This window comes from Molossus molossus, unplaced genomic scaffold (genome assembly GCF_014108415.1).
Source record: "Molossus molossus isolate mMolMol1 unplaced genomic scaffold, mMolMol1.p scaffold_m16_p_2, whole genome shotgun sequence".
Classification (NCBI taxonomy): domain Eukaryota; kingdom Metazoa; phylum Chordata; class Mammalia; order Chiroptera; family Molossidae; genus Molossus; species Molossus molossus.
The window spans coordinates 138528031-138549362 of record NW_023425355.1 but is presented as its reverse complement, the minus strand read 5'-3'; the positions used below and the strand labels follow the sequence as shown (position 1 = coordinate 138549362).

General features: G+C 37.0%; 1 protein-coding gene, 1 long non-coding RNA gene and 1 other non-coding gene across 4 annotated transcripts in view; 1 reads left to right on the top strand and 2 right to left on the bottom strand.

Moving 5' to 3' along the window:
• Positions 1-21332, top strand: part of LOC118635602 — a 132288-nt gene that overhangs the window by 52290 nt on the left and 58666 nt on the right. The gene's annotated exons all lie outside the window — the stretch shown is intronic.
• Positions 2810-2916, bottom strand: LOC118636780. The gene has a single exon (XR_004960763.1). It is a non-coding gene; the product is annotated as a U6 spliceosomal RNA (small nuclear RNA).
• Positions 12585-13142, bottom strand: LOC118635598 (ADP-ribosylation factor-like protein 6). The gene has a single exon (XM_036270241.1). It carries the CDS (start codon positions 13140-13142, stop codon positions 12585-12587), a length of 558 nt encoding a protein of 185 aa, XP_036126134.1.

Here is a 21332-nt window from a genome sequence, read left to right as displayed (position 1 = left end):
TATTAAGAGCTTTTATAAACCTCTCCCCCCAAAAAATAAAAAGAATGTTTGCTTATTTTAGAGCAGTGGTTCTCAACTGTGATTCAGGAGTTTTTGTGTGGGTTTTTATTTTTCATTCTTATTTGAATATTACTTTGTGCAGTGACCAGGGAATTCACATCTACTACTACCAAAAGTTTAATAAAGTCACATTGAAAATCCAGAAGGATGTGGGCAACTCTAGTTTCCTGTTCTGATTTTTTGCTGTCTCTTTTCTAAAACCCACACTCCTATGGGGACCATCCTTATAATATTCAGTCTAATTCTAACCTTCATATACAAGAAATGTGATCAAGGGCATGGTTGCTCAAGAGTTGCCACCACACACAAAAAATTGAATTGAATTGTCATTGAATCAATTATTTTTGCCAATAATTGGAAAAAGCATCAGTTATCAACAAATAAAATGCTTACATAGAGAGAAGACTTAAAACTGAAAAGCAAGATCTGAAATGTCATCACTTTGCCCGTGGATATTCACTTAATTATTTGCTATGAGAGGTAATTTTCAATTCTTCAAAGCACTGTATGCATTCAAAAGGACATTGCTCTAGAGGAGGGTGAAGCACCATGTGCTAAATGAGGAAACCAACTTGGCTAAGCTAGCAAATGGAAGTAAGAGGTTGAATCCATTTACAGAACTTAGTTTCCTGCTGTTCATTCCATGTTACCCAAGCTTCCTGATAGCAATGAAATTATCTTCAAGAGAAAGACCAACACTTGGGAGAGAAATTGAGCACGGAAAATCAATAGTAAGTTTCAGTGGTTCCTGACCAGAACATTAAACTCCTTTTTATAGCACACAGAGAGCTAGATCCAAGTGACTCAGTCCTCTCTCCCTGGTTGGTGGGCAACATCACAGACAATATTAGATTTTGGTTTCTTAAAAACTCTGAAGATCACATAACTGAGAGGTTAGCTATTTTTTCAGTGGTGTCAATACTGCTTTGAGATTTTTGTCTTTGAGCTGGCATTTTAATTAGGTACTAATTTTTTCTGTGAACATAAAGATAAAAGGAATTATTTGGACTGTAGCCTTTTGAAAGCAGAACACTTTTCAATAACGTCAGAAAATACTGGCAGTGAAGGACAGAAATGATCCCCTGATCTTTTCTCATGAGATGTGCTTTGTATCTGATGTTGTTAAATATGAGAGAAATGAATGTAGTATAATTTGGAAAAGGTTTTATTTTAGTTAATCTTGTAAGAATGTGATCTTGATCTTTTTTCCCCTCAAAATTGCTGAAGATCGGTTATACAATGTGTACATATCTATATGTATATGATTCTATAGCAAAGGCTGGCAAAATATGGCCTAAGGGTCAAATATAGCCTGCTGTCTGTTTTTGTAAATTATTTTGAACACAGCTATATATTTTTATATGTTTATGTATTGTCTATGGTTGTTTTCATGCTACAAGGACAGAATTGAGTAATTCTGACAGACTGTATGCCCTTTACAGAAAAACATTTACTGAACCCTGTTCTACAGCCAGATCCTTCTACTTGGCATATGCTGGAATCAGAGAGAATAAATATTCATTTTTTAAAGCTTTGTAATTTTTTAAATATTTAAATTATGTAACAATTGATATATTTTGGGTTAGGGGGTTATTCTGTTTTCTTCTAATATTTTAATTGGATGCTTTGGCTATTTTGCTTATTTATTTATTTAATTACAGTAGACATTCAATATTATATTAGTTTCAAGTGTACAACATAGGGATTAAACATTTATATACTTTATGAAGTTATCACGTCAATAAGTCTAGTTAGTACCTACCTATGCTGTACTTTACATCCCCATAACTATTTTTATAACTGGCACTTTGTACTTCTTAATCCCCTTCACTTTTTCCACCCATCCTCCCCCACCCCACCCCCCACTTTCTGGCAACTATCAGTCTGTTCTCTGTATCTCTGAGTTTGTTTTTGTTTTGTTTGTTCATTTTTTCACTTTTTAGATTCCACATATAAGTGAAATCATGCTGTATTTTTATTTCTCAGTCTGACTTATTTTACTTAGCACGATACGTCTTGTTCCATCCATATCGTTGCAAATGGCAAGAGTTCATTCTTTTTTTTACTGCTGCATAATTTGTATTCATTAATCTATCAATGGACACTTAGGTTGCTTCCATATCCTGGCTATTGTAAATAACCACAATCAACATAGATGTACATATATCTTTTCAAATTAATGTTTTTGTTGTCCTCAGATAAATACCCAAAAGTGGAGTTGCTGTGTCATATGGTAGCTCTATTTTTAATTATTTGAGGAACCTCCACACTGCATCATTTTACAATCCCATCAACAGCACATGAGGGTTCCCTTTTCTCCACATTTTCACCAACATTTGTTATTTGTTGACTTTCAGATAAAAGCCTTTCTAACATGTGTGAGGTGATACCTCATTGTGGTTTTGATGTGCAGTTCTCTGGTGATTGGTGAAGTTGAGTATCTTTTCATATGTCTCTTGGCCATCTTTGGAGAAGTATGTCGTCTTTGGAGAAGTGTCTATTCAGGTCCTCTGGCCATTTTTTAACTGGATTGTTTCTTTTTTTGATGTAGGACTATATGAGCTCTTTATATATTTTGGTTATTAACCCTTACCAGGTATATCATTTGCAAATAGCTTCTCCCCTTCAGTAAGTTACCTTTTTGTTTTGTTGATGGCTTTCTTTGCACTGCAAAAGCTTTTTAGTTTTATAGTTTGATAAGAATAAATATATAAATAAAAATATAAATACATAAATATATAAAATTAACAAATAAGTATAATTTTCAATGTTTCACAAATTCATCCTTGTGCAGAGGCCATGCTAATCTTTTCTATATTGTTCCACTTTCAGTACATGTGCTGCCAAAGTGAGCACAAGAGAATAAATCTTCTTATAAAAATATCTACGTATGGAGCATATGCTATACAAAGAAGGTGCTTGTTGACATGGAGGTAATAATGTGAAAAAAAATATGAAGAAACTCAAGAAGAAAAGTTCATAATGTTATTAGAGGCCTCTAAAGAGATGGAGAGAAAAGCAATATTGAGTTGTCAACCTGAAATTAGTTAAAACTTTACCAAAATGCCTATGTAAATGAATATATCAGAAATTAAACAATTATTATGTAGTAGGCATTGTGCCAAGCCACAAAAGTTATAAGATGGATGATTTATGGACCTACCTCATGAAGAACTAATACATATTTTGTTGGATTTAATTTTCCAGAACTGTTGCTGGCTAAAGTGCTGATCAAATTATACCATTGAACTGGTACATTGTGCAAAGGCAAGGAAAAATGGTCAAAATTGAACTCCTCATCTTTCCCTTCAAACCTTTTTTTTCATGTCCTCTCGGTTTGAGGAGAGACATCACCACCCAGCTGACCAACTGGATTTTCAACTTCTCTGCTTTCTGTCTCATATGCTAGAATTTGCTTCCCACTTTGCTTCACCTGGCTCACTGAGGTACCATCTCCTCTCAGAGAATTCCCTGACCCCATCTTTTCTTTCCACACCAGCACAGTGCATACTCCTCATGCCAGGGCTCTTGCCATCATGTTTTAATGGTTTTCTTACCTGGGAGGAGGCAATGTCATATCATATAAAACTAAGAAATGATCATGTTTATATGGATGTGTTCAGAGGGTAAATCCAGGTCTTCCAGCTGCCCCAGGGTGGGTGTAGGGTGACCAGAGCAGAATGAGAGTCAGAGAGAAAGGAATGGGTCAAATTATGTAAAACTGTCCAGCCTTAAAAAGGAGTTTGGATTTTATTCTGAGTATGACAGGGTGAGCCATTGGAGGGTTAAGCAGGACAGTGATATGGTTTGATCTGGTTTTACAAAGTTATCTAAGGCTGCTCTGTGGAGAACAGACCAGGGGTCTGTAGGAAGAGAAAGTAGAAAAATGAACTTGGACAATGATATTGACAGTGGTGGCAGTGAGGAGTGGTCAGCTGCCATGATTCATTGAAGAATTGATAGTAGGAATGAGGAAAACAAAGAGACAAATTACGGATGACTCCAAGGGTTTGGTCTGAACAACTGGCTGTATGGAGTGGGTATGTACACATATACACCATACACACACACACACACACACACACACACACCCCCTATACATGTCATTGTGCCAACTTTCCTAAATGAAAACTATTTGTTAAAGAATTTAAACATTGCCCAGCTGGTGTGGCTCAGTGGTTGAGCATAGACCCATGCACCAAGAGGTCTCTGGTTCGACTCCCAGTCAGGGCACATACCCAGGTGTGGGCCAAATCCCCAGTGAAGGGTATATAGGAGGCAGCTAATCGATGTTTTCTCTCATCGATGTTTCTATCTCTCTCTCCCTCTCTTTTCCTTCCTCTAAAATCAATAAAGAAAAAAAATTGTTAAAAACAAACAAAAAAAATTTAAACAGCCCTGGCCGGTTTGGCTCAGCGGTAGAGCGTCAGCCCATGGACCAATGAGTCGCGGGTTCAATTCCAGTCAAGGGCACGTACCCTGGCCTTGGTTGGGGTCGTGCAGGATGCAGCCACTCGATGGGTCTCTCTCACATTGATGCTTCTCTCTCTCTCCCTTTCTCTCCCTTCTACTCTATCTGAAGATAAACAGAAAAATATTCCTAAGTGAGGATTTAAAAAAAAATTAAAGAATTTAAACAATATTGTACATAAATCCTCCAATAAAGGTAAAAGTTTCTTCAAGCCACTTGATGTTTATTTTATGAAATAAACGTGTCTAAAGAAAGTTGGCCCTTAGACCTTTCTTTTAATTTTATTTAATATCCTATCATAGATGAAGGAATGGAAACCCAGAGAGAGGCTCAGAGGCTCATCCTCGGTCACAGTGTGGATGTATGCCAGGACAAGCAGTAGAAACCTCTTCTTGTGTTTCCTTCACAAATTCAGGCATAAATCACCTTGCCTTTTATAAGAAGGACTATTTTCCTTTTGTATCTATTGAAAATAAAGTTCGGTGCCCAACATGAGAACTCAACTCTTGGAAAGTGTTTTAAAGTAGTGACTTAATAGTTTAAAATTTTTCTCAACGCTTATATGCATACTTTTTCAGATGTCCATGGCCCCAGGCCTGCTGAGGTCATGCATTCAATTTCACTTCCCCTCCACAAAGCAGGTAAAATCTAATCACACTTGTTTTTTTTAAAATTCCACTTTCTTATCTACTCTTAGTTATTCTGTATGGAAATAATCTACTGAAGCTAATGAACAAAATGAACAAGCAAAATAGAAGCAGACTCATAGGTACAGAAAAGAGACTGGCAGCTGTCAAAGGTGAAGGGGGTTGGGGGGCTGGGTGAAAAAGGTGAAGGGATTAAGAAAAAAACAACTCATAGACACAGATAACAGTATGGTGATTACCAAAGGGAAAGGGTGGTGGTGGTAGAAGAGGGTAAAGGGGGAATAAATGGTGATGGAAGGAGACTAGACTTGGGGCGGTGAACACACAATACAATATACAGCTAATGTATTATAGATTGTATACCCGAAACCTATATAATTTCATTAACCAATGTCACCCCAATAAATTCAATAAAAATTTTTAAAAAATTAAATCAAATTAATAAACTGAATTACTTTTAAATTGCATATATGAACTTTTCCTCTATGGAGTACCTTTCGCTGTAAGTTTATAACCTTCAGTGCACAGACAGAACAGAATGTACTTGAATATATTACATTTTCTTTCCTCAGAGATGAAAGAAGAAAGAAAGTTTAACTATGAGGGGTTTTTGTGTGTGCGCGTGTGCTAAAGTGAGTATAATGTAGTCTTATTAATAATTTTTTTCCTTGTCACTCAGCACATCTTTTGATACTGAATAATCTTTTATGGTACTTTTCTTTTCATGAATTTATAATATTACTGTATTCTTTAATGTAAAGTTTATTAATTGTGTAACAGGTTAGAAAATTCTACCTCTATAATGTTTCTTAGCATGAATAAAAGCTCAGTGATTCAAGTAATACATTGCAAAATGGCAGGTGATGGTGAGGTTAATTTTAAAAATCTTCAAGATTCTTTCTACTTGAAGACACTATGAATCTCATCTCTATGACATTTGGGTTATCCTTCTCAGCTAGATTAAATATTATTTGGCACTAAAATTGAAATGTCATGTCCTTATATCTTTAATTGTGGCCATTAGGGGATGCTCTCCCCAATTAATACAATTCTTATTGCACTGAATTAAAGTTGAGTATTCCATTCTTATTTCTCTAGGATTTAGGGGAGCTAATTGAGTGAGTTTTGGTAGAGAGATAAAGAACTGTACCAAATTCACAATCTTGTAATGTTACTTTCCACACAGTGCCAAAATGATGTTCTTAGGTGTGTTGACCTACTAAAAATGCAAATGAAAAATACAATGATCTGTAGTTTTAGTGCATTGACTAGAACCTGGAGTTTTCTAATGGGACACATGAGATCCTAATCCTAAATATGGATGAATCAGCTGTTCCTGCGAGCTAAAAGAAATCAGGAGACACAGAGGGGGATGAAATCTGTGAACCTAGAGGGTCAGAACCAGTTAGATAAAGAAGCACAACTTGGATCCCCTTCTGCAGGGCATGGTGACTAAGAGAAGACTCTAGCCATCTCTGATTTATAAGCCACATTTGATAATTTAGGCAGCTGTGATATTTATTATTTTGAGTATCCAATCCTTGGCTCTGCCATACATATGCTACTCACTTCTCCACCCCAAATTGGCCATTCTAATAAAGAACTCAGTTACCCCCCCCAAAACCTTATCCAACATACAAAAATATATATAAGTAAATTTTCTTCAATTCTAAAAGAGGGAGATAAATGTTCCATGTTAGCTATCTTTTCTTCTAAGATTTCTTCTCTTATAAATTAGCCAGTAGTCACAGTCCAAACTTCAACCCCCATTGATCTTAAACAAAGATAATCATTTTTATTCCTAAATCACCAACAAGTAATTTCTGAGGTAAAACCATTTAATAATAAGAAGCACCTGTTTTGGTTATTTGGAATTTTTTCAGATTGTTTATTCCTCTGAGCACTGATACCTACTCATATTTCACGTCCTTACTTTAATAGTCTAATTTATCTTTGACATTAATTATGAAATCCTTAGCCTATAGCACCATCCAGCCCACTCCTTGGCCCCCTCCTCCAACATCCTTGTGCTCAGTTTTTGTCAACATTTCTCTCAGATCAGGCTGCCATTTGGATTCTAGAGATAGGACTACAGGATAGGAATAAAGGGTCAGCATTTGCATCTGTTTGGGGATAGGCTCAGAGGAGGCAATTTACCATTATCCTATCTTTATATTAAAATATGCTATCATGACCTCTGATTTTATACACAACTCCTATCCCTCTGCCATTTCCCTTGTAACTTCAGTCCAACCACACGTTTGCAGTTCACTCCATGCTCAGTCTCCCTTTACTTGGGCCTTATTCTTTTTATAACCCAAACAATCAATAATATTTTTCAAAAATGATTGCACATTCATATATGAAAGACTTACAGCCAACATCATACTCAATGGGCAAAAACTAAAAGCATTTCCCTTAAGAACAGGAACAAGGCAAGGATGCCCACTTTTGCCACTCTTATTTAACATAGTACCGGAAGTCTTAGTCACAGAAATCAGACAGGAAGAAAAAATAAAAGGGATCCAAATTGAAAAGGAGGAAGTGAAACTGTCATTATTCACAGATGGCATGACACTATACGTAGAAAACCCCAAAGACTCCATCAAAAATTTACTAAACTTAATAAATGAATTTGGAAAAGTACCAGGATACAAAATTAACGTCAAGAAATTGATGGCATTCTTATACACCAATGATGAATTCACAAAAAGAGAAATTAAGAAAAAAATCCCATTTACCATTGCAGCAAAAAAATTAAGATACCTAGGAATAAACTTAACCAAAGAAGTAAAGGACCTATTTGCAGAAAACTACAGGTCATTGAAAAAAGAAATAGAGGAAGATATAAAAAAGTGGAAGCACATACCCTGTTCATGGATTGGAAGAATTAACATCTTTAAAATGTCCATACTACCCAAAGCAATCTATAGATTCAATGCAATCCCCATCAAAATACCAACAGCATACTTCACAGAATTAGAACAAATACTTCAAAAGTTCATATGGAACTAAAAAAAAGACCTCCAATAGCCACAGCAATCTTGAAAAAGAAGAACAAAGTTAGAGGGATCACATTACCAGATTTCAGGTTATACTTCAAAGTCACTGTAATAAAAAAAAAAAAAGCCTGATACTGGCACAAGGACAGGCATATAGATCAGTGGAACAGAACTGAGAACCCAGAAATGGACCCAAGGCAATACGCTCAATTAATATTTGACAAAGGTGGCAAGAGCATACAGTGGAGTAAGGACAGCCTCTTTGATAAATGGTGCTGGGAAAATTGGACAGCTACATGCAGAAAAATGAAACTAGACCATCAACTTATCCCCTATACAAGAATAAACTCAAAATGGATAAAATACTTAAATGTGACTCATGAATCCATAAAATTCCTAGAAGAAACTGTAGGCAACAAAATTTCAGACATCATACGCAACAGAATCTTCACTGATACATCACCTAAGGCAACAGAAACAAAAGAGAAAATGAACACGTGGGTCGACATCAAACTCAAAAGCTTCTGCACAGCAAAAGATACAATCATCAAAACGGAAAAGCTACCCACTGTATGGGAGAGCATAATTACCAATGATATATCAGATAAGGGGTTAATTTCCAATATATGTAGAGTGCTCATACAACTCAACAAAAGGAAGACAAAGAACCTTGTCAAAAACTGGGCAGAGGAACTAAATAGACACCTCTCCAAACAAGACATACAAATGGCTAAGAGACATATGAAGAAATGCTCAACATCACTATTCATCAGAGAGATGCAAATTAAAACAACAATGAGGTATCACCTCACACCTGTCAAAATGGTTGCCATCAACAAATCATCAAACAAGAAGTGTTGGCAAGGGTGTGCAGAAAAGGGGACTCTAGTACACTGCTGGTGGGAATGCAGACTGGTGCAGCCACTATGGAAAACAATATGATGTTACCTCAAAAAATTAAAAATTGAACATCCATTTGACCCAGTGATCCCACTTCTAGGGATATACCCTAAGAAGCCTGAAACACCATTCAGAAAGAATATATGTACCCCCATGTTTGTAGCATCACTATTTACAATAGCTAAGATCTGGAAACAGCCCAAGTGTCCATCAGTAGACAAACGGATAAAAAAGCAGTGGTACATATACAGAATGGAGTACTATGCAGCTGTAAGAAAGAAAGATCTCTTATTCTTTGAGACTATATGGAGGGGCCTGGAATGTATTATCCTAAGCAAAACAAGCCAAGCAGAAAAAGACAAATACCACATGATCTCACTTATATATGGAATATAATGAACATAACTGTCTGAGGAATGGGGTAGTCCCAGACATGTGGAAGTTGGGTACAGACTGACAATCTCCAGAAGAGGGGGTGGTGGGGGAGAGATAAACCACAGAACTTATATGCATGTATGCATGAACAATGGACATGGACAACAAAGCTGGGGACTGGGCAGGGAGGGGGAGGGGGGAATCATTGGGGAGAAAAGGAGAAACATCTGTGACAAAAATAAATAAATTAATTTAAAAATGATTGCATATTTAAAATAATATGAGTTTTGTGACAATACTGCATTGTTAATTTCTCTCTGACTTGATGGAAACATGGGAAACATTTTAGGTTTTAAAAAAATCTTTCTAACTAATTTGCCAAATGGTATTTGATCCTAATAACTAATAAAGATTTTTATGGTTTTGATTAGCCATAAGGATACTTAATATTATTTCAAATCAGTCCTAAAATATAGTGAAAGTACTTGATCTGATGGTCACCATAAGTTTTGTCTGTGTGTCCACTTAGAATTTATGAATATCCAGGCAGCTGCTTGGCTACTTCAAAGCACTTCTAGAGATCTGGTAAATGGAACATGGGAACCAGAGGCCAAGTGAAGGTCACGAAGATAATGTCCGATTTCCAATCTTAGAAATAAAAGGGAAAGCACAAGTGGGAGAAAGTCAAAGGTCTCTTTCCCAACCCTCAGCAAGAGGATGAAATGAGTGACACCTAGGACTGGTGGAGCTGGATTCCCTGTAAAAGTTCCTTGTTGAAACTGCTATTAGACCCAGTGATCCTGCTTCTAGGAATATATCCCAAGAATTCAGAAACACCTACCAGAAAGAATATGTGCACCCCTGTGTTCATAGCAGTGTTATTTACAATAGCTAAGATCTGGAAACAGACGTTACCTTTAAGCAGTTCTCACACAAACAGATTTCTTTTAAATTAATTAACTTATTTTTGTTACAGATGTTTCTCCTTTTTGCCCCATTGATTCCCCCTCCTCTTCCCTCCCCGCCCTGTCCTCAGCTTTGTTGTCCATGTCCATTGTTCATGCACACATGCATATAAGTTCTGTGGTTTATCTGTTCCCCATCACCTCCTCTTCTGGGGATTGTCAGTCTGTACCCCACCTCCATGTCTCTGGGACTACCCCATTCCTCAGACTGTTATGTTCATTATATTCCACAAATAAGTGAGAACATATGATACCTGTCTTTCTCTGTTTGGCTTGTTTCGCTTAAGATAATACTTTCCAGATCCCTCCATGTAGTCTCAAAGAATAAGAGATCTTTCTTTCTTACAGCTGCATAGTACTCCATAAACAGACAGTTTTCAATGGACAATTTTCAGAAGACTATCTTCATAATAGTAATTTTTCATGAATCACTAAGAGTTACATCTTACAATTCCATTAAAGCTCAAACTGAATGCCTGTTCTGTCTAAAATGAGAATTCATAGTGCAATTGCAATTGGGGTGCTAGTGCAGTTCACAGGGCACAGTAGAATGCAATTTCACCTTCATGCATTCCAGAAATCATCTCACACCATTGTAAATAATTCCCAGCCATGCTTTGCTGTAGTAATTCTCATGCATTACTAGAAAACATCCAGAATCTGTTCAAAGCAAAACAAAACTGAAAAATTATTAAGTTCTAATCCACAAACATTTATACTCAATTCCATTTTTGTATAGGCACAAGGTGTGAAAATTATTTGAATAGAATAAATGTCTCATGTCAAAGTTCTATATCTTCATCCCTAAGCAACATTCATGTTGTTGGACAGTTTTACCTCGGTTAGAAAGTAGGTTTGTTACCCATTCGAGAAATTGCGGTCTTATATCTTTTCCCTTGATGTCCCCCTTTTCCTCCCCTCATTTTCAGCTGATAACATCTCATACTTGAGAAAAATAAAGTCACTAGACAGAAAACCATCTTTTCTATATTTTTCATATTTCACCCTGCTGCAATGGAAGTTGTATGCCTTCTTCTACTAAAAGTGTTCTTGCTACGTCCCCAAGGACTCTGCTTCTGCCATTATCCTTTCTATTTCCTATATCACTTTTTTTTTCTCTACTGGATTTCTACTGTAAGCATACAAACCCACTCTAGTATCCCCAATTTGCTATGTCTCCCTTTACTCCTCATTCCCAGAATTTTTGTTGTAAGAGTTATCTCTGTGTGCTGTTTTCACTTCCTTACCTCCCATTCTCTCCTCAGCTTACTCCAAACTGGCTTCCAAACCCATCACCCCACAGAAAGTGCTATTGTCAATGTCACCATTGGTCATAACTTATTAAATCTAGTCATTACTGTTTGGTCTTCATTTTACTAGATCTCTCAATTGCATTTTAAAGAGTTGACTACTGCTCTATTGTGGCAATACTTACTCTTTTGGCTTCTATGAAGTGACTGCAATGATTCTCAAAGTGTAGTCCCTGGACCATGAGCAACAGCATCATTTGAGAACTTGTTAGAAATGAAAATTCTTGAACCTAACCCAGATAAATTGAATTAGAAACTCTGGGTGTGGGGCCCAGCAGTCTGTGTTTTAACAAGCCTTCTAGGTGACAAAGTTTGAGAACCGCTGCTCTATTGATTTTCCTCCTACCTCAATTGTAGTTTCTTCTTTTTCTTTCTTCATTACTTTTTACGTTTTATTGATGGTGACATATAGTAAAAATCTAATACATATTAACTACCCATGGTCCCTTATAAATATTTAAAGTTCTTTTTCACAAGCATAATCACAGTGCAGTCGTACTACAAACTAAACTTTTAGAAGACAATTTAAAAAATAAAATATATTAAAGATATTATAATTAATGATGATATGTCAAGATGGATTTTAACTCTGACTTTAAACATTATTACAATCAGTGTAGACCTTTACCAAGAAGTTGATAATTGTGAGGAGCTCTTCTGAGTATTTAGTTTTCATATAATGGCCAGATTAGCATACCTATGTTCTTATAAAGCTCATTCAGAGTCAGTAAATGCAAGCAGATTATAAAGTATTTTTAGACAGACAAATATCTTTTTAAAAATTTAATGTATCAATTTGCTTTAAGATGTATTCCTTGAATTGACAATTGTTGAGGTTTCCAAATACTATCTTTTCATTTCTTCACAGCTTGGATCTGATCTTGAAGCCAGTCTACACTTTCTTGCAATCCTTCTCCGATTAGGCCATCACTAGCACAAATATGCCATGGCTTATCTTTAATTTTCTCTAAACACAGCAACTGAGATATTTTCAAAGGTGTCACTGCATCTCTACAATCCATTTTGTTTGCAAAGAATAATATTGGTATTCGGCGGTGCTTAATGTCTGGATGATTCAGAAGAATATCAAGTTCTTCTTTGGCCATAAGCATTCCTAATCGATCACTGCTATCAATGACAAAAAGAATGGCTTGTCCATCTTTATAATAGCGTTCCCAGAGATTTCTGTGTTTTCCTTGACTTGACATGTCAAACACTAAAAAATTCAAACTACATGATTTGAATTTTTCTATGCTGAATCCTGTAATTGGAAATATATATTCAGATTGAGCATTTAAAGGTTTAAGTTTGTTAATGATTGATGTTTTGCCACTATTACCTAGTCCAAGGCACAAAACATGAACCTCCTTCTTTAGGCCAAGAAGCCTTGAAAGACTGTCTAGCAATCTCATAATATGATTTAAATATTTACAAACCAGCTGGTCTTTGAAGTTAGTTCTGTGGGCTCAGGAGCTGGTAAAGAACAGGAATGGACTCATTCGTGCATACCCATCTCTGTGATGGGAATTAGTTCGAGCGTCTCAGCCTTTTTCTCTCTAAGACTCCACAGGAAGGATCAATGGTCCACAAAGCCACTTCTACAAGTTGAGTGACCTGGTAGCCTCTGTCTCAGCCAGAGCAGGTGTCTAAGCCTGTGGTGTTCCCCTGGCTACCAGAGATTCTTCCTCTGAGGTCATAGAGAGTCAGCAGCCATCCTCTTGCTTCTCTGGCAAGTTCCCAAAAATGCCAGAGGCACTCGTTGGAGTATTAAAGTAGGTATAAGAACTGCCCTGGCTGCTTTGGCTCAGAGGTTGGAACGTCGGCCTGCAGTCCCAAGAGACCCGGGTTCAGTTCTCGCTAAGGGCACGTACCTCGGTTGCAGTTTGTCCCCGGCCCTGGTTTGGGTCGTGCGGGTGGCAGCCACTCGATGTGTCCCTTTCACATCGATGTTTCTCTCTCTCTTCCTCTCTTTCCCTTCCACTCTATCTGAACAACAACAACAAAAAAATGGAAAAATGTCCTCGGGTGAGGATAAAAAAAAAGAAGAACAGGTGACATGGTCTATAGTTCCTTCTTAGTTCTTATTATTATTTGGCTTCTATCAGTTAGCTTTTGCTACAAACTAACATACTCCAAAACTTAGTAGCTTAAAACTGCCACAATACATTTGCCTTATAAATATTTTTCCCAATTGCTTTGTATATTTTCTTTGTTTTTATAATTTTATTTTTGTTACAGATGTTCCTCCTTTTTTATCCCATTGGAATCCTCCTCCCCCTCTCCCTGCCCCCACCTCATCCCCGGCTTTGTTGTCCATGTCCATTGATTATGCATACATGCATATAAGTTCTGTGGTTTATCTTTTCACACCCCCAACACCCGCTCTTCTGAGGGATGTCAGTCTGTGCCCTACTTCCATGTTTCTGGGTCTACTGTATTCCTCAGAGAGTAATGTTCATTATATTCCGTATATAAGTGAGATCATGTGGTATTTGTCTTTTTCTGCTTGGCTTCTTTCACTTAGGATTATACATTCCAGGTCCCTCCATGTTGTCTCAAAGGATAAGAGATCTTTCTTTCTTATACCTGCATAGTACTCCATCGTGTATATGTACCACTGCTTTTTTATCCATTCGTCTACTGATGGATACTTGGGCTGTTTCCAGATCTTAGCTATTATAAATAGTGCTGCTATGAACATGGGGGTACATATATTCTTTCTGATTGGTGTTTCAGGTTTCTTAGGGTATATTCCTAGAAGCAGGATCACTGGGTCAAATGGAATTTCAATTTTTAATTTTTTGAGGTAACACCATAATGTTTTCATAGTGGCTGCACCAGTCTGCATTCCCACCAGCAGTGTACTAGAGTCCCCTTTTCTGCACACCCTCGCCAACACTTGTTGTTTGATGATTTGTTGATGGCGGCCATTCTGACAGGTGTGAGGTGATACCTCATTGTTGTTTTAATCTGCATCTCTCTGATGATTAGTTATGTTGAGCATTTCTTCATATGTCTCTTGGCCATTTGTGTGTCCTGTTTGGAGAGGTGTCTATTCAGCTCCTCTGCCCATTTTTTAATTGGGTTCTTTGTCTTCCTTTTGTTGCGTTGTATAAGTACTCTATATATTTTGGATATTAACCCCTTATCTGATGTATCATTGGAAATGATGTTCTCCCATACAGTGGGTTGCCTTTTCATTTTGATGATTGTTTCTTTTGCTGTGCAGAAGCCTTTGAATTTGATGTAGTCCCATATGTTCATTTTCTCTTTTGTTTCTATTGCCTTAGGTAATGTATCAGTGAATATTCTGCTGCGTATGATGTCCGAAATTTTTATGCCTACATTTTCTTCTAGAATATTTATGGATTCACGGGTCACATTTAAGTCTTTTATCTATTTTGAGTTTATTTTTGTGTAGGGTGTAAGTTGATGGTCTAGTTTCATTTTTTTTTTTTTTTTTTGCATGTAGCTGTCCAATTTTCCCAACACCATTTATTAAAAAGGCTGTCTTTATTCCACTGTATGCTCTTGCCACCTTTGTCAAATATTAATTGAGCATATTGCCTTGGGTCCATTTCTGGGTTCTTGATTCTGTTCCACTGGTCTATATGCCTGTTCTTGTGCCAGTACCAGGCTGTTTTAATTAGAGTCACTTTGTAGTATAACCTGATATCTGGTATCGTGATCCCAACTGCTTTGTCCCTTTTCAAAATTGCTGTGTCTATTCGGGGACTTTTTTGGTTCCATATGAACTTTTGAAGTATTTGTTCTAGTTCTGTGAAATATGTCGTTGGTATTTTGATGGGGATTGCATTGAATCTATAGATTGCTTTGGGTAGTATGGACATTTTAATTATGTTAATTCTTCCAATCCATGAACAAGGTATGTGCTTCCACTTTTTATATCTTCCTCTAATTCTTTTTCAATGTCCTGTAGTTTTCTGCAAATAGGTCCTTTACGTCTTTGGTTAAGTTTATTTCTAGGTATCTTAATTTTTTTGCCACAATGGTAAATGGGATTTTTTTTCAGTTTCTTTTTCTGTGAGTTCATCACTGGTGTGTAAGAACGCCGTCGATTTCTTGACGTTAATTTTGTATCCTGCTACTTTGCCAAATTCATTTATTAAGTCTAGTAGATTTTTTCTGGAGTCTTTAGGGTTTTCTATGTATCATATCATGTCATCTGCAAATAATGATAGTTTCACTTCCTCCTTTCCAATTTGGATCCGTTTTATTTTTTCTTCCTGTCTGATTGCTGTTTCTAAGACTTCCAGTACTATGTTAAATAAGAGTGGTGAAAGTAGGCATCCCTGTCTTGTTCCTGTTCTTAACGGAAACATTTTTAGTTTCTGTCCATTGAGTATGATGTTGGCTGTAGGTCTTTCATATATGGCCTTTATTATGTCGAGATATGACCCCTCTATTCCCACATTGCTGAATGTTTTTATCAAAAATGGATGCTGGATTTTGTCGAATTCTTCTTCAGCATCTATTGAAATGATCATGTGGTTTTTATTCTTCATTTTGTTTATGTGGTGTATCACATTTATTGATTTGCAAATATTGTACCACCCTTGCATCCCTGGCATGAATCCCAATGGCTCATGGTGAATAATTTCTTTGATGTATTGCTGGATCTGATTTGCTAATATTTTGTTCAGGATTTTGGCGTCTACGTTCAGCAGGGATATGGGCCTGTAGTTTTCTTTCTTTGTAGTGTCTTTTTCTGGTTTTGGAGTTAGAATTATGCTGGCCTCATAAAATGAGTTTGGAAGTCTTCTTTCTTCTTGAATTTTTTGAAATAGTTTGAGGAGAATGGGTGTTAGTTCTTCTTTGAATGTTCAGTAAAATTCCCCCATGAAGCTGTCCGGGCCTGGGCTTTTGTTTGCTGGGAGGGGAACAACTTTTGATTTTTCATCTTAAGGATGCTGATGGTGCAATGAGGAAAAGAAACTTTTCCTCTTCTTGCCACTTTGGAACACATTTTTTTCTGTTAAATAGCATTTTTTTTTTTTACATTTTGTCTTTTTATTATTAGAACTTATCTTTCAGAAAATAATTTTTTAGGCTTTTTGATTTAAAATAATACAATAACTTCTCATAAATTGCTATAGTAACAAAACAATCTAGTTCACCTTTGTGAGTTTTGTATTTGTCCTTGTTCATTTTTATCCATTTATATTTTACACATTCAGTTCTTCAGAATGCATATGAAATTTGAATATCTGCCCTTTCACCGAACTTTCACCATGAAATTTTAAATAATATATAGTTAATATGCAGATCTATAGTGAACATTTTTTAATCCCTGTTGTTAGACATTTTCGATGTTCATAAATTTTGCTGTTCTAGATATGTTTTGTAGAAGCCCTTAAATATCTGGAGCCAACCTAGATAAAAGGAAAGCTTGGATCCAGCATTCTTGATATTCCTATTGAACTAACCCTACTCTTCACCTACATCTTTCCTCTAAATATTTTAGATAATGTTTTTTACCTATTTGTGGTCACCCATAGTCATTTTATACAAGCCATTGCTACAGATTGTGGCCATGGTAATATATTTATATTTAGCATTGGTTTTCAAATTGGGCTTTGACGACTTTTCCAAAGGCTTTCACTAAAAGGAGTGGGGTGAATGGTTGAGGCTCTGAATCCCTATTTCAGCTCCAACCAGAGCATTTCTATGTTATAATGGTCCAGTATTAAATAAAAGTTTGAATGCAACTGAATCATTCATGTTCACTGCACTGGCAAGTGCACACAGGTGGGCATTACTGAAGTGTTTGAGTATTCAAAGACCGTGGCAGTATAAAATGGTGTAACCACTTTGGAAAGAAGTTCAAGAGTTCCTCTAACAGTTTAACATAAGTTACCATATGATTCAGCAATTCCACTTCTAGGTGTATACAAGAGAAATGAAAACATACATCCACACAAAAAGACTTGTACATGAATGTTCATAGCAGCATTATTTATAATAACTAAAAAGTGGAAACAACCCAAATATCTATTATCTGATGAATGGATAAATAAATATGGTATATGCATAGAATAGAATATTATTCAGCAATAAAAAGAAATAAAGTGCTGATACAGGCTACAACATGGATGAACCTTGACGACATTATGCTAAGTCAAAGAAGCCAGGCATAAAATATCACATCTTATATGATTACATTGATAGGAAATGTCCAGAATAGGCAAATCCATAGAAATGCACAGTAAATTAGTGGTTTCTTAGAATTTGGCAGGGAGGGGTGTTGTGGAATGAGGAGGGAGAGCTAATGGGTTGCAGAATTCTTCTAGTGGCAAAGAAAATATTTTAAAGTGAAATGTGGTAATGGTTGCACAACCCTAAAAATACTGAACTATACACCTGACATATGTGACTTGTACATATGTGAATTATATCTCAATAAAGCTGTCAAATGAGAAAATAAAGAAAAAGAAATAGAACATTATCAACATCCAAGAAGCATCTCTGTTATAGGTTAGGATTCCTGGAAACATAGCTGGAGATAGTGATTCTTATACAAGGAATTTCCTGAGGGAGTGCCCTTAGGAGAAGGTGAGTACGGAAAGCAGCAAAAAGCTAAATGTGGTCTCAGCTAAGTGTGGACCAGCCTCAGCCTGATCCACTGAGGAGCTCTGGAACATGAATAGCACCACAGTGTGGTCCCAAACGGAAGCAAGGGCATTGGTTTATTTACTTATTTTATATCCTTGTCAGTCAACAGATGATCTTTGGCTGTGAGCTTCTTCCCCTCCGTGTGGGTGTATGCACCTGCGTGTGTGTGTGCATGTGTGTAAAACCTCCTGGGTAAATTAGCTTCCTTTTCACCAAAACCAATTCTAGAAGAGGCATCTGTGACCTATTAGTAGCTGACAATCACAACAGCTGGAAGATAATGCCCCAACCAGTACTGAGGATCTGGTCAGGACACCAGTAGTGCCCACTACATGCCTTCATGTCCTCTCCCATTATTACGATCTTGATTCTCCCCACTTTCTCACTTTGGCGGGATTGTCACCAGCACACGATTCATGGGCAATCTGATTTATCTCAGTGTTTTACCTCTTTGAAAATTCTGTACTTCACCCTGGAGCTATTATGTGCCTGTTCTGTGTCAAACAATGTATTAAGTAAACTCCAGTCTTCAATGAAAATGAATAGCACAGGCCTATTTATTTAGTATCAACAAAAGTGCTTTCAGACATGATTTCCTCTAAGGAAACCAAGAGAGTCATAAAAACAGAGAGCATGAAGGTAAGAAAGAAAAAAAACTTTCTCGTAGAAGAATGCTGAAACCTAGATACTATGTCTCCCTCCCACTTCCCTCATCGATATCCCTGATGACAATATTTCTGTGACAGTAGGAATATTCACCAGGAAACTTGGGGTAATGAGAAGCCATGAGGGTTTTTGATGCTGAACTGGCCTATACTCCTGAGCTCATGAACAAGCCCCAAGAGAGAATTGGCTCCAGGAAAGTTGAAAAAAGGAAAAAAAGTTATATTTAAGCTTAAGGAAGAAATCAAGGTTAGAGTGCGTACTAGTTTTCTACTGATGCATGAAAAAATACCAGAAACATGGTGACTGAAAATAACCCACATTTGTTATCTCACACTTTCCATGGGTCAGTTTCCAGGACCTGCCTCTGTGGGTCCTTTGCTCAGAGTCTCACTGGGCTGCAATTAAGGTGTCAGCTGGCACTGCAGTCTCCTCTGGAGTTTGGGGTCCTATTCCAAGTTCATGTATTCTTGGAAGGTTGAGGTCCTCAGCTTCTTACTTGCTATCAGCTGAAGACTGCCTTCAGTTCTAGAGGCCTTCCACAGGTCCATGCTACATAGCCCTCTGCACAGGCAGTTCACAACATGCTTACTTCTTCAAAGCAGTCAGGAGAGTATCTCTCTGTGGTCTGCTAAGATGGTACCTTATGTAAAATGAAGTAGTTATAAAAGGGGCATCCCATCACATTTGCCATCAGTTGGTTAGAAACAAATGACAGTTCCCACTCACACTCAGGAGCCGGGGAGAGAGGATTATACAAGGGTGTGACTCATTGGGAGTCACCTTAGAATGTTTTAGACACAGATGGAAATGGTTATATGTTTCTTCACTTCACTTAAAACTTTCTCTTAAGATCTATTGTCTTAAAAATGATTTAATCTTTCAATGTGTTGCTTTTAAATTTAAAACTTTTTGGTAAAAAGATAATTGAATATGGCTTCTTTACTCACTCTAAATATTCATGAGCTACACAGAGGTCCTACATGGTCAGGCTTCCTGGTACTTGCTGCTCTCTCTATCTGAAAGGGCACTTATATTAGATAACAGCATGCTATGATTCCAGACATATAGCAGGTGCTCAATAAATACAGGTTGACTAAATGAAAAAAATGCATAAAAAGGATTATTTTCCATGCATACAGCAGACACCTGGCTTTTTTTTTTAATACCAAAGAACAATATCCTAAGTGTGAGGTCTCAGCCTAGCTTTTATGATGATGAAGGACCCGGGAGGAAACCAACAGCCTCTTGAGTGTGAAGGTGACAGTACCATCAAAAGTTATATCTTGGCTATAGTTTGTGGCACACACATGGGTTTCATGGTTAGCTATTCAGTCTTCTAAAAAGAGCAAGTAACACTTGCTTTACAAAAGCATTGGCAATATAAGTGCCCAGAATGTTAGCTCTCTGAGTCACCACTTCTTGGATTAAGAACCCTGTGTGGTTTATACCAGGTTGATTGCTTCTGGAACATAACGTCTATGTATCAGTACAGTCCTACTGGAGCCAACCCAAAACACAGATAAACTTCTTAGTTCAGTGAGCTCATTTTCAAGACTCATGGCAAAATATATTTGTAGTTGATTAATTCTCAGCTCTTTTGGAAAGGATGGTCAGCATGTGTGAAAGAAAAAAAACATTTTATCTTAAAGTATCATCTGACTCTGTCATGACAATACCCAAGGGTTTTATTATTCATAGTAGCTCACAGTGAGTGAAACAAAGTAACGGGGCATTCAGCTATTTATTCTGATGAGTTACTCCTTGGTAAGAAAAACATTATGTCTATAATTGTAATGGTTAATTGCACGTGTCAGTTTGACTGGGCCACAGGATACCCAAATATTTGGTCAAACATTATTCTGGGTGTGTCCATGAAGGTATTTATGGATGAAATTAACATTTGAATTGGCAGACTCACCTAAAGCAGATTGCATTCTTTAATGTGGTTGGGCCTCATCCAAACAACTGAATGTCTTAATAGAACAAAGATTCAGACTCTCTCCCCAGAGTAAGAGGGAACCCCTGCCTGACATTTGAGCTGGGAAGTCCTTTCCAGAGGTTGTATTCAAATTGAAGCATCAGCTCTTTTTGGTCTGATGTCTACTAGCTTTCAGACTGGAACTTACACCATCAGCTTTCCTGGTTCTCAGGTCTTTGCACTCAGGCTAGAACAACACATTGGTTCTCTTGAGTCTCCAGTTTGCTGGCTAAAATCTTAGGACTTCTCAACCTCTTATTAGTTCTGTTTCTGTGGAGATTCCCTACTAATGCAATCATATAATGCTGGTGGGATTTATGGCAGC